This window comes from Rhinatrema bivittatum, chromosome 8, assembly GCF_901001135.1.
Source record: "Rhinatrema bivittatum chromosome 8, aRhiBiv1.1, whole genome shotgun sequence".
NCBI classification, from domain to species: Eukaryota; Metazoa; Chordata; class Amphibia; order Gymnophiona; family Rhinatrematidae; genus Rhinatrema; species Rhinatrema bivittatum.
Genome location: NC_042622.1, coordinates 170,697,456 through 170,711,033, shown reverse-complemented (window position 1 = coordinate 170,711,033; position 13,578 = coordinate 170,697,456). Strand labels below are relative to the sequence as shown.

Genomic DNA, 13,578 nt, shown 5'->3' with positions numbered 1-13,578 from the left:
TAGTTTTAAGCTAACAGTGGCTAGATAAACCTCCTATCTGAACTGGTTGAACTTAACCCTGGCTGCTAGGAAGCCAGACCACTGTTAAGCTGTTGTTACTGTCTCAACTGAAAAGGAATCATTTAGGAATCTAAGGATCCTATATTGATTTAAAAGGAATTTCTTTAGCCCTAAGAAACTTTTGTAAGAAGTTTGTTGGTTTTGAACTGACAGTGGGCTAATTAATTTCCTCTCTGAAGCAGGTTGAGCTTAAACCCGGCTGCTAGGAAAGCAGGACCTCTGTTAAGTTACTGTAATTGTCTGAAAGTAAAGGAATCATTTAGGAATCTGAGGATTCTATATTTATTTTAAAAGGTATTTCTTAAGCTTTAAGAAATATTGTGAAAGCTGAGGCACAAATAAAAAGAAAAAAATCACTATATTTATTTGCCTAAGTGCCTATAATTAAGCCTTTTCATTTTTACTTTCCAAAGAGGGCTAGTATCTGTATACTATGCTGATGCATAAAGAACCCTTTCATCTATTTGAATATATATATTTTTTAAGACTGTCTGGTTAAGGGTTTAGTTAGAGGGATTATAATTATTCATTTATTTGCATTAGTTAGATAGTGTTAAAAAAAATAGAATAAATAGTTTCTTTTAATTAGTTTTTTTAGATAGGTAGTAGGTACCTGAGGAACCTGCAGCGGAGAAAACTGGACTCTTTGAAAAGAAGAAGATGTGCAACCTGAAAGAAAGGGCCCCACCGGTCTTCAATTGGTGAGCCCACTAAACCAAGGTCTTTGTAGGAAAAGAAAAGGAGAATGGACCAAAAAGCATGTTAGAGGTTATGTGTAAAGACTGAGAAATTTATGAAAATGAAAAGGAAGGATACATAATTGAGAGGATAGAGGAAGCAAATTTTGTTGTATTTATATTTTTCTGATTATGTTGTTGAATCTGTTGTTTTTGGGATATCTTACAAACTAAAGTTTTTTATAAAGAAGTTATTAGCTCTAACAAAACTATCAGTTTGAGTCTAAGTGGGGTTTTTTCCTATGAAATAATTCTTTATTCTTGTAAACCTTGTTGCCCACAGCTAACAACCACCCTTTACATTAAACGGCCAGTTTAGCGACTACTCTAGCGGGGACTCGGTGTGTGAGTTGTTTCCCAGGGGGCGGGGTTTACAATAGGTATATAAATACAGTATATGGAGAGCAACTTTTAAACGGTGCATAGAAGTGTGAAGTTTGTGTGCACTTTTGCATGCAGTTTTACATGAATTTTCAAAGAGAAAAAGTTCCCTTGGAAAAAGTACACACACAGATGTGCACCTGCACTTTCTCCATCAAAATGATGCGTGAACATGTTCATGCACACGCGTAAGTGGTAACCATCCTCAGGAACATCAAATAGAGAAATACATGAAGATAGGGTAGGACATTTTCAAAGACTGTTTCCATCCATAAAACAGGGCAATTAAAATCAAGATAGTAAAATGATATTTTCTCCAGAGTTCAGCAGCTTTAAGCCCCTTTCCCCCCACCTACTTGCAACTCTCTGTTGGGCTCAACAGAGTGATGAAGCCTGGTTAGGAAAGGAATAAAGGATCCTGGGCATGAGCTACAGAGAGGACTTTATAGAAACATAGACTATGATGGCAGATAAGCAAAGTGAGGCCCATCAAGTCTGCTCAAATTATTTTTCACAGATCCTGGCTTTCCCTTCCCTTCTTTGTGGCTAAGGATCTTCTGTGCTTAGCCCATGGTTTTTTCCTTTCTTTTTGACCTCCACCATCTGATCTAAGGGGCTTTTCCATGCATCCATCACCCTCTTTGTGCAGAAACATTTTCTGGTGTTACTCTGAAGTCTCTCTCCTATAAGCTTTATATCATGACCTTTTGTTCCCCACTTTCCATTCCACCGAAAAATGCTGACTTTCTGTGCATTATTTACCTTTGTGGGATTTTGGTCTCTTAATCATATCTCCCGTTTCTCCTGTCTTCTAGTCTAGGGGTGGGCAATTCCAGTCCTCGAAGGCTGAAAACCAGTCGGGTTTTCAGATATCCCTAATGAATATGCCTGAAATAGATCTGCATTAACTGAGGCAGAGTGCATGCAAATCTCTCAAGCATATTCATTAGGGATATCCTGAAAACATGAATGGATTGTGGCCCTTGAGGACTGGAATTGATCACTTTTTGTTAGGGGCGTGGACCCTTGAGTGGGCTGAGACGGATGGTGATGCACTGTGAGAACCCCCAGTGGATGTCACAGCCGGAAGGCAGCGCTGAGGAGAAGGCCCTGGAAGACTTCATCCTTGGAAGCCCACGGTCCCCCTGGGAGAAGCCCGTGAGGACCTGAGCCGCTGGGACTTAGGCGAGATCCTCTGCGACTGAGGACCTGAGGGGATAGGCCCGGGAAGCAGCTGGCACCAGGAAGTCGATGAAGACTTCACCATTGGAAGCCTGTGGTCCCCCCGGGAGGAGCCCGTGAGGATCCGAGCCACTGGGACTTAGGCGAGGCTTCCTGGTGGGCGAAGAACTGGATACCTGTGGATGGAGAGAAGCCAGAAGCCGGAGTCCAGCTGGGGGTGGAAGCTGAAGCCAGAGTCAGTGGACGGAGCAAGGTCAGAAGCCTGAAGTCAGAAACCGAAGACAAAGCCAAGGACAGAAGCTGAAGCCAGAAGTCAGGGGATGGACCAAGGTCGGAAGCCAGAAGTCAGAAGCCAAAGAAACGGTCAGGGATCCGATGCAGCAACTAGCAACTTTATCCAGAGTGAACCTCGTTGCAAGGCAAGGTAAGTGCCTAGCTGCATGGTTTAAATACCCCTGCAGCTCTGATGTCATCCGGAGGCTGTCCTGCATCTTCCCGCGCTGGCCCCTTTAAATCTCAAGCACCTGCGCGCATGCGCACCTAGGGGGCGGGGCCAGACGTGTCGGATCACCGGCGTCTCCCTCGATGAGGGAGCACCGCAGCAGAGGCCAGGACAGGCCTAGCAGGAGGGAGAGGAGTTCCTGCGGAGAATCTCCTCTCTTGGCAGGGTTTCGGTCCTGAGGAGAATTCCTGGGAGCCAGCCTCCAATATACTGTACAAGGACCTCCTCCATTAGTTCCATGTGGATCATCCTGCTAAACCTAGACCCCTGGGAAGTGGGCATAAGAGAAGGAGTACCTTTACGGTCCCGGGCCAGCCCCGAGGTTGGTGGTGGGACCGGCCAACGTCTGTGGTGGAATCGCACATCTAGGACCTCTTCGACTTGGTAGACTGAATCCTCATGTGCCTCAGGTGTGGCCAGTGCGGGGGTCTTCCTATGGAAGATGGACAGAACCAATGGCTTCAGCAGGGAAACATGAAAGACATTGTGGACCCTGAGCATCGGCGGGAGGCGGAGGCGGTAAGTGACTGCCCCTACCCGTTCCATGATGGAGAACTGACGACGTACTTTGGGGCTAGGCACATGGAGAGAAGCCGCAAGCGAAGATATTTCGTACTCAACCATACTTTCTCCCCAGGGAGAAAGGATGGGGCTGGATGTCGTAGATGGGCTGCATACTTCTTAGTGATAACTGCAGTGCGTTGAAGCTTCTGTCAGGTAGCGTTCCAGAGACAACGTAACTGTTGGGCCGTGAGTTGTACGGCTGGAGACGGCACTACCAACGGCAAGGGCAAGGGAGATCGAAGCCGTTTCCTATATACCATATAGAAGGGAGAACTGCCGGTGGTTGAGTGTTTGTGGTAGCTGTACGAGAACTCCGCCCATGGGAGCAGGGCCAACCAATTATTCTGCAAATCTCCCATGAAGGACCGGAGGAAGGTTTTCAATGTCCAGTTCGTGCACTCCACTTGGCCATTAGCTTGAGGGTGGAAGGCAGTCGTGAAGTCTAGCTGGACCCCAAACTTTTTACAAAACTCCCTCCAATATTTTGCCATGAATTGAGAACACCGATCCGAGGCGATGTGTCGAGGAAGTCCGTGAAGGTGAAAGATGTGATGAGTAAACAGGTTCACGAGTTCAGGTGCTGAGGGCAACTTAGCAAGAAGGACGAAGTGGGCCATCTTGGAGAACCTGTCAATCGTAACCCAGATCACCGTCTTTTCTTCTGAAGAGGGTAGATCCACAATGAAGTCCGTGGACAAGTGGGTCCACGGTTCGGTTGGGATAGGTAATGGCTGAAGGAGACCCCAGGGGCGGCTGGTAGGAGTCTTCTGTTGAGCACAGGTTGGGCAGGAGCTGACATAGAGTCAGACGTCCTTCTTAAACTGGGGCCACCAGTAGAACTTGGAAAGTAATTCCTGGGTTCTAGCTACCCCTGGGTGACCTGTGGCCAGGGAATCATGGGCCCAAGACAGTACCTTCTTCTGGAGGTGAACCGGTACTACCGTCTTCCTCATAGGAACCAAGTCGGATGCCGCGAGAAGCACCTTGGTCGGGTCAAGTATGCATTGAGGCAGATTAGGGGTATCCTCCGTCTCCACCGTGCAGGAGAGGGTGTCCGCTCGGATGTTCTTGGATGCTGGCCTGTAGCGAAGGAGAAAGTTGAAGTGGCTAAAAAAGAGGCACCACCGAGCTTGTTGAGGGTTGAGACCCTGGGCACGGCATAGACATTCCAGATTCTTGTGATCCATATAAACGATCACTGGGTGTTGGGCTCCCTCTAACCACTGGCGCCATTCCTCGAAGGCCATTTTCATGGCCAGAAGTTCCTTGTCTCCTATGCCATAATTTTTCTTTGCGGGTGAGAATTTCCGGGAAAAGTAGGAACACGGCAGGGATCTACCACTGCCGGATATTTGACTCAGGATGGCTCCGTCCGCCATGTCGGAGGCGTCACCTTCCACAATGAACTGACGTTGGGGGTCCGGGTGATGGAGACATGTGTCCTGAAGGAAGGCTGTCTTCAGTTCTTGGAATGCTCGTAGCGCAGTTGCAGGCCAGTTTCTAGCGTTGACCCCCTTCTTGGTGAGGGCCGTAAGTGGAGCCACCATCCTGGAGTAGTGGGGTATAAATTGTTGGTAGAAATTGGTGAAACCAAGGAAACGTTGAAGTGCCTTTACCCCCACAGGTTGAGGCCAATCATTGATGGCCATTACTTTTTCAGGGTCCATATAGAAACCCGTGGAGGACACAATATACCTGAGAAAGGGTAGGGACTCTTGCTCAGATTGGCACTTCTCCATCTTGGCAAAGAGCCGGTTATCCCAAAGTTTCTGCAGCACCCTGTGGACATCTCTGTGGTGCGAATCCAGGTCCTTTGAGTATATCAGCATGTCGTCCAGGTAAACGATGACCGAAGTATGTAACATATCCCTCAATACTTCATTTTGGGGGCGGGCCCGGAGGTGTGGCGTCGGCCCGGGGGTGTGTCATACATCGCCTGTATGACATAGTGAGGGCAAAGGTAGCGCCGGCGCCATTTTGAATATTGGCAATACGGCCCGTGTGCAGGAGGTCGCTCCCGGACCCCCGCTGGACTTTTGGCAAGTCTTGTGGGGGTCAGGAGGCCCCCCCAAGCTGGCCAAAAGTCACTGGGGGTCCGGGTGCGATCTCCTGCACGTGTGACGTCGGGAGCCAGGAACCAAAATGGCGCCGGCGCTACCTTTGCCCTGTCACATGATAAGGGCAAAGGGCCACCGGCGCCATTTCTCTTAACGCAGCCATGGCCAGAGAGCGGGAGATCGCGCCGGGACCCCCCCACTGGACCCCAGGTAATTTAAAACATTTTGGGGGGGTTCGGGAGGGTGGGGGATTTGTTTTAAAGGGTCAGGTGGGTTTTAGGGTTGTTTTGGTGTGCCGGTTTTCCCGCCCTCCCCCGATTTGCGATTTAAAAAAAACCCAAAACACGACGATCAGATTTCCCTCCCCCCCAGCCAAAATCGATCGTTAAGACGATTGATCACACGATTCACACCCCTATTAGGTAGGGCTGGGGGGTGGGTTAGATAGGGAAGGGAACGGCAGTGCGGCCTCGGAGGGAACGGGCAGCGAACGGGCAGGGAACGGGCAGCGTGCGCAGGGCTCGGCGCATGCAAGGTGCACAAATGTGCACCCCCTTGAGCGCGCCGACCCCGGATTTTAAAAGATACGCGTGGCTAGGCACGTATCTATTGAAATCTGGCGTACTTTTGATTGCGCCTGGTGTGCGAACAAAAGTACACGCTCACGCTTTTTAAAAAAATGTACCCCTAAGGGTCCTCTGCGCTTATCCTGGGCTCTACCCCTCTCTCCTTCCACCCTAAGGGTCCTTTGTGCTTATCTCGGGCTCTAGCCCTCACCCTCACTAAAGATCCTCTGTGCTTATCCTGGGCTCTACCCCACCCTCCCCCTACCATCACTAAGTGTCTTCTGTACTTATCCCAGGCTTTACCTCATTCCCCCCACCCTTATTAAGGAGTCTCTGTGTTTATCCAGGGATTTCTTGTCTTCTATTAGGCTGTTCCGTGCACTCAGTGTTTTGAAGAGAACAATGCTGGAAAGTGCTAGGAGTGCCATATTTCTCACTTCCTTCCTTTTTTTCTACTAGTCATGCCTCTTCCTTTGAACATTAACATTCTCTTGGCTCTAGCACCTTATTTCAGTAATTTGAGATTATCAGATATGATCAACCTGAGGTTTTTCTCCCGATCATTACAGATCACCCCCATCATGAACTGCCCTCCTGAACTTTTTGTACCTCAATGCATTAATCTACATTTATTTTCATTGAGTTTTAACTGCCAAGCATATGACCTGTCCTCACGCATTCTAAGGTTGCTTCTCATTCTGTCTTCTCCCTTGGTATTTATTTGCTTTGTTGTAGATTTTAGTATCATTTGCAAAAAGGGAAAACCTTTCCTGCTAACCCCTCTGCAATATCACATCTGAAAACGTCTTCCTGTCTCATTCTAGGACTGCATAATGGTACACATTTCAGTGATTTAAATTCATGGGGGTAATTTGAGCCAGTCCAGCTGATCTGCCTCTATAGCAAGGCTGTGAGTCCAATAAAAACCAAGATCCTTATGTACCAAAATTCTTCCGCTCTTTATGCTCATCCATATCTGTATTCCAAATCCATTGCTTCTGGTCCGACAGTTACTCCAGTACTGCGATCACACATTGTTTCTCTTGATATAGTTGCATTTCAAAAAGCAATTGCTAATGCAATGTGTCACTGTTAATCAAGCAGCAATGTGGGCAAAGCAGGTATGGCACTGTGCATTGGGGAAGCATCCCCTAGGAGTTTCATCTCCTGACTGCAGGGCTTGATATTCCTTGTTACGTCATGGCTGCCGATATTGTGTAATAATAACAGAGATTTAAGAAATGCCAGACAGAAAGGTAAAAGGGTGTGTTTTTGCCAGTGCTATTTACAGACATACTAATTAATAGGGAGTTGTAAATTTCAAGGTGGTACATGGCAATTATATTAATGGGTGAGATCATGATAAGACACGAGAGCAAAATGTAAGTAGTTGATGATGTTATCTGAATGCTGACGTGCAAATCACCCCTTGTTTCAAAGCTTCCTACCCTCCCCCCTTCTTGGACTGATAACAAGACAATATCAGCAACAACAAAAATGTGTTCTGCTTTGTATTTATTGTTTAAAGTGTTTAAAACCTAGGAAGAGTTCATCTGCTTGACTGCAGTCATCATCATAAATCAGGATGCCGCTGTGCTGATAGTCACCAGATCCCTGTGCAGGTCGCACCCAAACGTTTTTAAAGCGCAACAGAAGAATGGCCACAGCAGAGTAGATTTTTAAAAACTGGCTCTGTTCATAACAAAATATGCATGTCTTTTATTTAAAAAAGTGTAAAAGTATAAAAAAGAGTTACATTGGCTATCTGTGCAGGAAAGGATAATCTGAAATCGATTTAGTCAGATTCCTAATACTTTACAGATAGGTTTCAATGCCATGTTCCCATGCGCTGTTTATGTTCTGTTCAAAGTCTACTTGTTGTGCCTTCAGGTAGTCAGATTCGGCTGCAAACTACTTTTCAACGCAGTTTTTCTTTGTCCCAAAACTGTGGAACTTGATTCTCCAATACAAAAGACAAGAATCAGATTATCATGGGGTCGATATTCAGCCGTGGAGCGGCTACTTAACAGAGTTATTTTCTAAACCCTTAACGTGTGCGTTAGGGCCCTAATGCATGCGATAAGGCCATATGCAATATGATGCAAATTAGGGGGAGGGGAGGGGAGGAGTCAGGGCAGGGAGGGGCGGAGTCAGCGGTGTTTTCACTGCTGGCGATAATGTTACTAACATTATCGTCGGCAGTAGCGTGCCGAATAACTACACATTTTATGGTGTCGCTATTCGGTGCGAAAGCCGGCAGCTGGCGCACCGCAGTGGTGCGAAGGCTGCGGGCTTTCGCAGGCCCACTCCCCACTTCGCCCCCCGCCCCCAGTTTTCGCAGGATTCACCATTCTGCGAAAGAATTGTGAATCCAGGCCTAAGCTGGATACACCTACCATGCCGCTGAATATACCCAGCTATCTTAAAGTTAGCCAAATAAGTATATCCGGCTAACTTTAGGATAGCCCTTCAGCACGACCACTCCTCCTGGAAATGCCCCCCCACCCGCCTCTAGCCCACCCCCGATATATTCGGCTAGAATGTAGCCACATACGGTAATGAATATCACAGTTTTGACATTTAGATGGATAACATTTCAGTTAACCGTCTAAATGGCTTTTACATATCGACTTCTTATAATTTAGGAAACAACTGAAATCTATTTTATTTTGTCAAGTTTATGTATATTGAGTTTTTATATTGTTTGTTTTAACACTGTGTATGTTTTATGATGTAATCCGCGTTGAGCTGCTGGAAATTGCGGAACAGTAACGGAATAAATTAAAGAAAAAAATAAAAAATAGAATAGGTAAGACTGTCTCCAAAAAAAGACCTAGGAATAAGACAAAATGGAAGGAAGAGACTCAAGGAACAAAGAGCTTGATATTTTGAGGAATTTAGCTGCTCCTTCTTTCAATTTTCAAAGTCTCCAGGGCTGCTTCCTATTGAGATCTGCTCCCATATTCCCAAACGTAAACCCCTTGCTGTGTGCGCAGCTTTTCTTTGTGTAGGCAGGGTCTTTCCTGTGTAACTGCTTACTCAAGAGGTTCGTGCAAGAATGAAATACCTGAGTTTTCGGAGGCTTGTGCAAGCATTTCACTGATTTTTATTATGCTGGTTGCTCACCTAAGTCTAAGCTTACTTGGTATTCTCCTGTTAGATTCTTGTGTTCTGCAGGAACCGGGCTTTTAAGGATCCCCATTGTAAAACTCAAGTTCAAACAAGGGTGTTTTCAGCTGCAGTGCCTACACTGTGGAACCTATTGCCTGTATATGTAAGAGAGGAAGCTGATTTTAAAAATTGTAGACAGGTTAAAGCTTTGTTTTTTTAAGGAGGCCGGATAAACTTAGCTAAGTTTAGTCAGTGATGCAGCCATGCTACTGAACATCCGGCACATGTTAGTCAGATACATTTATTTGGCTAATTTAGTTGGATGTCCTGCGGCTGAACATTGACTTTGAAGTTTTCTCTTTCTGTATTTTAATTTTGTTTATCTTGATCGTACATATAGTGATGATTTTTTTTCTGCAGTTCCTCATTCTAGGGCTGCTTATACTGAGGGGGTGTGGGGATGGGGGGGGGGGAATGTGATAAATAAATATCTGTCATATCACTACTTTGGAAATAAGTCACTGTGACATCATTTCTGTGAAATACAAGGTGCTTGTGACAATCACACCTGAGAAACACCAGACATTGTAACACACTTGTGGAACACAAGACATTGTGATATTATACCTGTGAAAAAAACAAGTTGTTGTGGCAAAGTGATAATTGTGACATCAGATCTGTGAAACACAAGTCACCGTGACATCCTTTAAATACTATTATTTGATATGCCAGTTCTTTTCCTTAAAGTAACTACAGTCAGTCTGCAGAAAGGTTGTGGGCTCTTTGTTACTGTCCAGTGACTAGTGCTGCCAGCTTCCATATGTGAGATGAGACTAGATGAACACAGACAATTCTCTTTTCTCACACTGAGCATTTCCAGATGTTTTAGAGCTGAAAGTAAGAATCTTACTAAAACCCCTAATGTTTTTTAAAATTTAATTACAATTTCTCAATTTGGTCTTAACATGATAGATCAGAAGCACAGCTAGTGCCTGCCTTAGGCAGTTCCCTGTGTGTCCAAGTAATGGTTTAGGAATCCTGTTTCTCCTCAGATTGCAGACATGGAATGTGAAACACTTAGCCTTCTCTTTCTCCATGGCGTGCTACTAGCATGAGATCTTCATCAGAGCTCCATGCACTGCAGTCGTCATACTAATACATGTAAAACATGAATACAGCATGGAAAGCAGAAGAGTGGAAGAGCGGACCTTCATCAGAGCCCCAGGCAGGCATCACACTGATACATATAAAACATGAATACAGCATGGACAGCGGAAGAGAGGATCTTTATCAGAGCCCCAGGCAGGCATCACACTGAAACATGTAGAATCTGAATATAGCACGGACAGCTGACGAGAGGATCTAGAGCCCCATGTAGTCGTCACATTGATACATGTAGAACATGAGTACAGCACGGACAGTGGAAGGGCAGATCTTCATCAGGGCCCCATGCAGTCATCACACTGATACATATAAAACCTGAATACAGCATGGACAGCTGAAGAATAGGTCATTTTCATAATTCCATGCAAATATCACAGTGATACACACATAAAGCATGAATACAGCACAGACAACTAAAGAGTGGAAGATTTTTTTTACCAACAAGGCATGTACTCATAATTAAAGGGGCACACTTTTTTATTCCAAAAACTATACAAAAACCAATCTAGATAGTAGAGACTCTTTAAAAAAATTACATGGACGTACCCTGCCTCCAAACTCTAAGTACCATGATACCAACTCTAGTTAGAGCAACAATATAAGTTTATAACTTGTGGGATCAATATTCAAAGACATTTAGCTGGATTTCTCACAAGTTATCCAGCTAAAGGGGCACTTAGAGAAAATAAGACCATCGCGGAAAGATTAAATGATTTCTTTGCTTCGGTGTTTGCTTCGGTGTTTACTGAAGAGGATGTTGGGGAGGTACCCGTAATGGAGAAGGTTTTCATGGGAAATGATTCAGAAGGTTTTCATGGGTAATGATTCAGATGGACTGAATCAAATCACGGTGAACCTTGAAGATGTGGTAGGCCTGATTGACAAACTGAAGAGTAGTAAATCACCTGGACCAGATGGTATACACCCCAGAGTTCTGAAGGAACTAAAAAATGAAATTTCAGACCTATTAGTAAAAATTTGTAACCTATCATTAAAATCATCAATTGTACCTGAAGACTGGAGGATAGCAAATGTAACCCCAATATTTAAAAAGGGCTCCAGGGGCGTTCCCGAAACTACAGACTGGTTAGCCTGACTTCAGTGCCAAGAAAAATAGTGGAAAGTGTTCTAAACATCAAAATCACAGAACATATAGAAAGACATGGTTTAATGGAACAAAGTCAGCATAGCTTTACCCAGGGCAAGTCTTGCCTCACAAATCTGCTTCACTTTTTTGAAGGACTTAATAAACATGTGGATAAAGGTGAACCGATAGATGTAGTATACATGGATTTTCAGAAGGCGTTTGACAAAGTTCCTCATGAGAGCCTTCTAGAAAAAGTAAAAAGTCATGGGATAGGTGGCAATGTCCTTTCGTGGATTGCAAACTGGCTAAAAGACAGGAAACAGAGAGTAGGATTAAATGGACAATTTTCTCAGTGGAAGAGAGTGGACAGTGGAGTGCCTCAGGGATCTGTATTGGGACCCTTACTTTTCAATATATTTATAAATGATCTGGAAAGAAATACGACGAGTGAGATAATCAAATTTACAGATGACACAAAATTGTTCAGAGTAGTTAAATCACAAGCAGATTGTGATAAATTGCAGGAAGACTTTGTGAGACTGGAAAATTGGGCATCCAAATGGCAGATGAAATTTAATGTGGATAAGTGCAAGGTGATGCATATAGGGAAAAATAACCCATGCTATAATTACACAATGTTGGGTTTCATATTAGGTGCTACAACCCAAGAAAGAGATTTAGGTGTCATAATGGATAATACATTAAAATCGTTGGTTCAGTGTGCTGCGGGAGTCAAAAAAGCAAACAGAATATTGGGAATTATTAGAAAGGGAATGGTGAATAAAACGGAAAATGTCATAATGCCTCTGTATCGCTCCATGGTGATACCGCACCTTGAATACTGTGCACAATTCTGGTCACCGCATCTCAAAAAAGATATAATTGCGATGGAGAAGGTACAGAGAAGGGCTACCAAAATGATAAGGGGAATGAAACAGCTCCCCTATGAGGAAAGACTAAAGAGGTTAGGACTTTTCAGCTTGAAGAAGAGACGGCTGAGGGGGGATATGATAGAGATGTTTAAAATTATGAGAGGTCTAGAACAGGTAGATGTGAATCGGTTATTTACTCTTTCGGATAGTAGAAAGACTAGGGGGCACTCCATGAAGTTAGCATGTGGCACATTTAAAACTAATCGGAGAAAGTTCTTTTTTACTCAACGCACAATTAAACTCTAGAATTTGTTGCCAGAGGATGTGGTTAGTGCAGTTAGTATAGCTGTGTTTAAAAAAGGATTGGATAAGTTCTTGGAGGAGAAGTCCATTACTTGCTATTAAGTTCACTTAGAGAATAGCCACTGCCATTAGCAATGGTTACATGGAATAGACTTCGTTTTTGGGTACTTGCCAGGTTCTTGTGGCCTGGATTGGCCACTGTTGGAAACAGGATGCTGGGCTTGATGGACCCTTGGTCTGACCCAGCATGGCAATTTCTTATGTTCTTAAGTCTTTCCAAACTAGGGGGTGCAAGACAGCCAAGACTGCAGGAAACAGCCTAGCATCCGCCTTCTCCTCCCTGCTGCACTATCACCAAAGAAGAGAGATGTTTTCTGCATTTATAGCCATTTTATTTCTTTCAGTGGGTAAAATTAAGATTGTTAACATTATTAAGTATTACAACACAAGGCATGGATGGAGGGTGTTTGGAGCCCATGTAAAGCCTTTCTGGTGATGGTGGGGTCTTGAGAACTGCTGATTTAGGGGAAGCTAAAAGTTTTCCAACACCTGGTCCAGTGGGGAGAGTGAATTACATTGACATTGAGCCTGATTAATGAATTAATTGAATGTCTCCTCTCCTTTCCTGACTGTGTAAATAGCTGGAACAGAGCTCAGAATATGGACAAGGTGAAATATTCTGGCTAGTAACTCATAAACAAGTAAATATTAAAAATCCCGTGCCTGTGAATTACGGGGTTTATGCACCAAAGTGCTGGGCCTTTCAAAAGGGGCAGGCTGGGGGTGGGGGATGGGGGGGATGGGGCGGGCCGGGACAGTGCCATTACTTCTGCTCCCAAGGAGCAGTAAGTATAAAAATAAAAAAATCGGAGCTAGGTAGGGTTAGGTTAGGGGAAGAGGGAGGAAGGATAGGGTTAGGGTTAGGGAAGTTCCCTCCCAGTCTGCTCCCTAGTTGGAGTGGACTGGGTGGGAACTGGGAAAAAGGGCAATCG

At 44.8% G+C, this 13,578-nt stretch overlaps 1 protein-coding gene across 1 annotated transcript in view; it reads right to left on the bottom strand.

The window, feature by feature from the left end:
* Positions 1-5,291, bottom strand: part of LOC115097591 (transient receptor potential cation channel subfamily V member 3-like) — a 57,992-nt gene extending 52,701 nt beyond the window's left edge. Inside the window, exons 1-3 of the mRNA XM_029613529.1 lie at positions 5,122-5,291; positions 4,341-4,506; positions 2,537-2,622 (exon numbers count right to left, since the gene is read on the bottom strand). Of these exons, the coding sequence (XP_029469389.1) occupies positions 2,537-2,622; positions 4,341-4,506; positions 5,122-5,291 (422 nt within the window). The remainder of the gene's footprint in view (positions 1-2,536; positions 2,623-4,340; positions 4,507-5,121) is intronic.
* Positions 5,292-13,578: the final 8,287 nt, after the last annotated feature.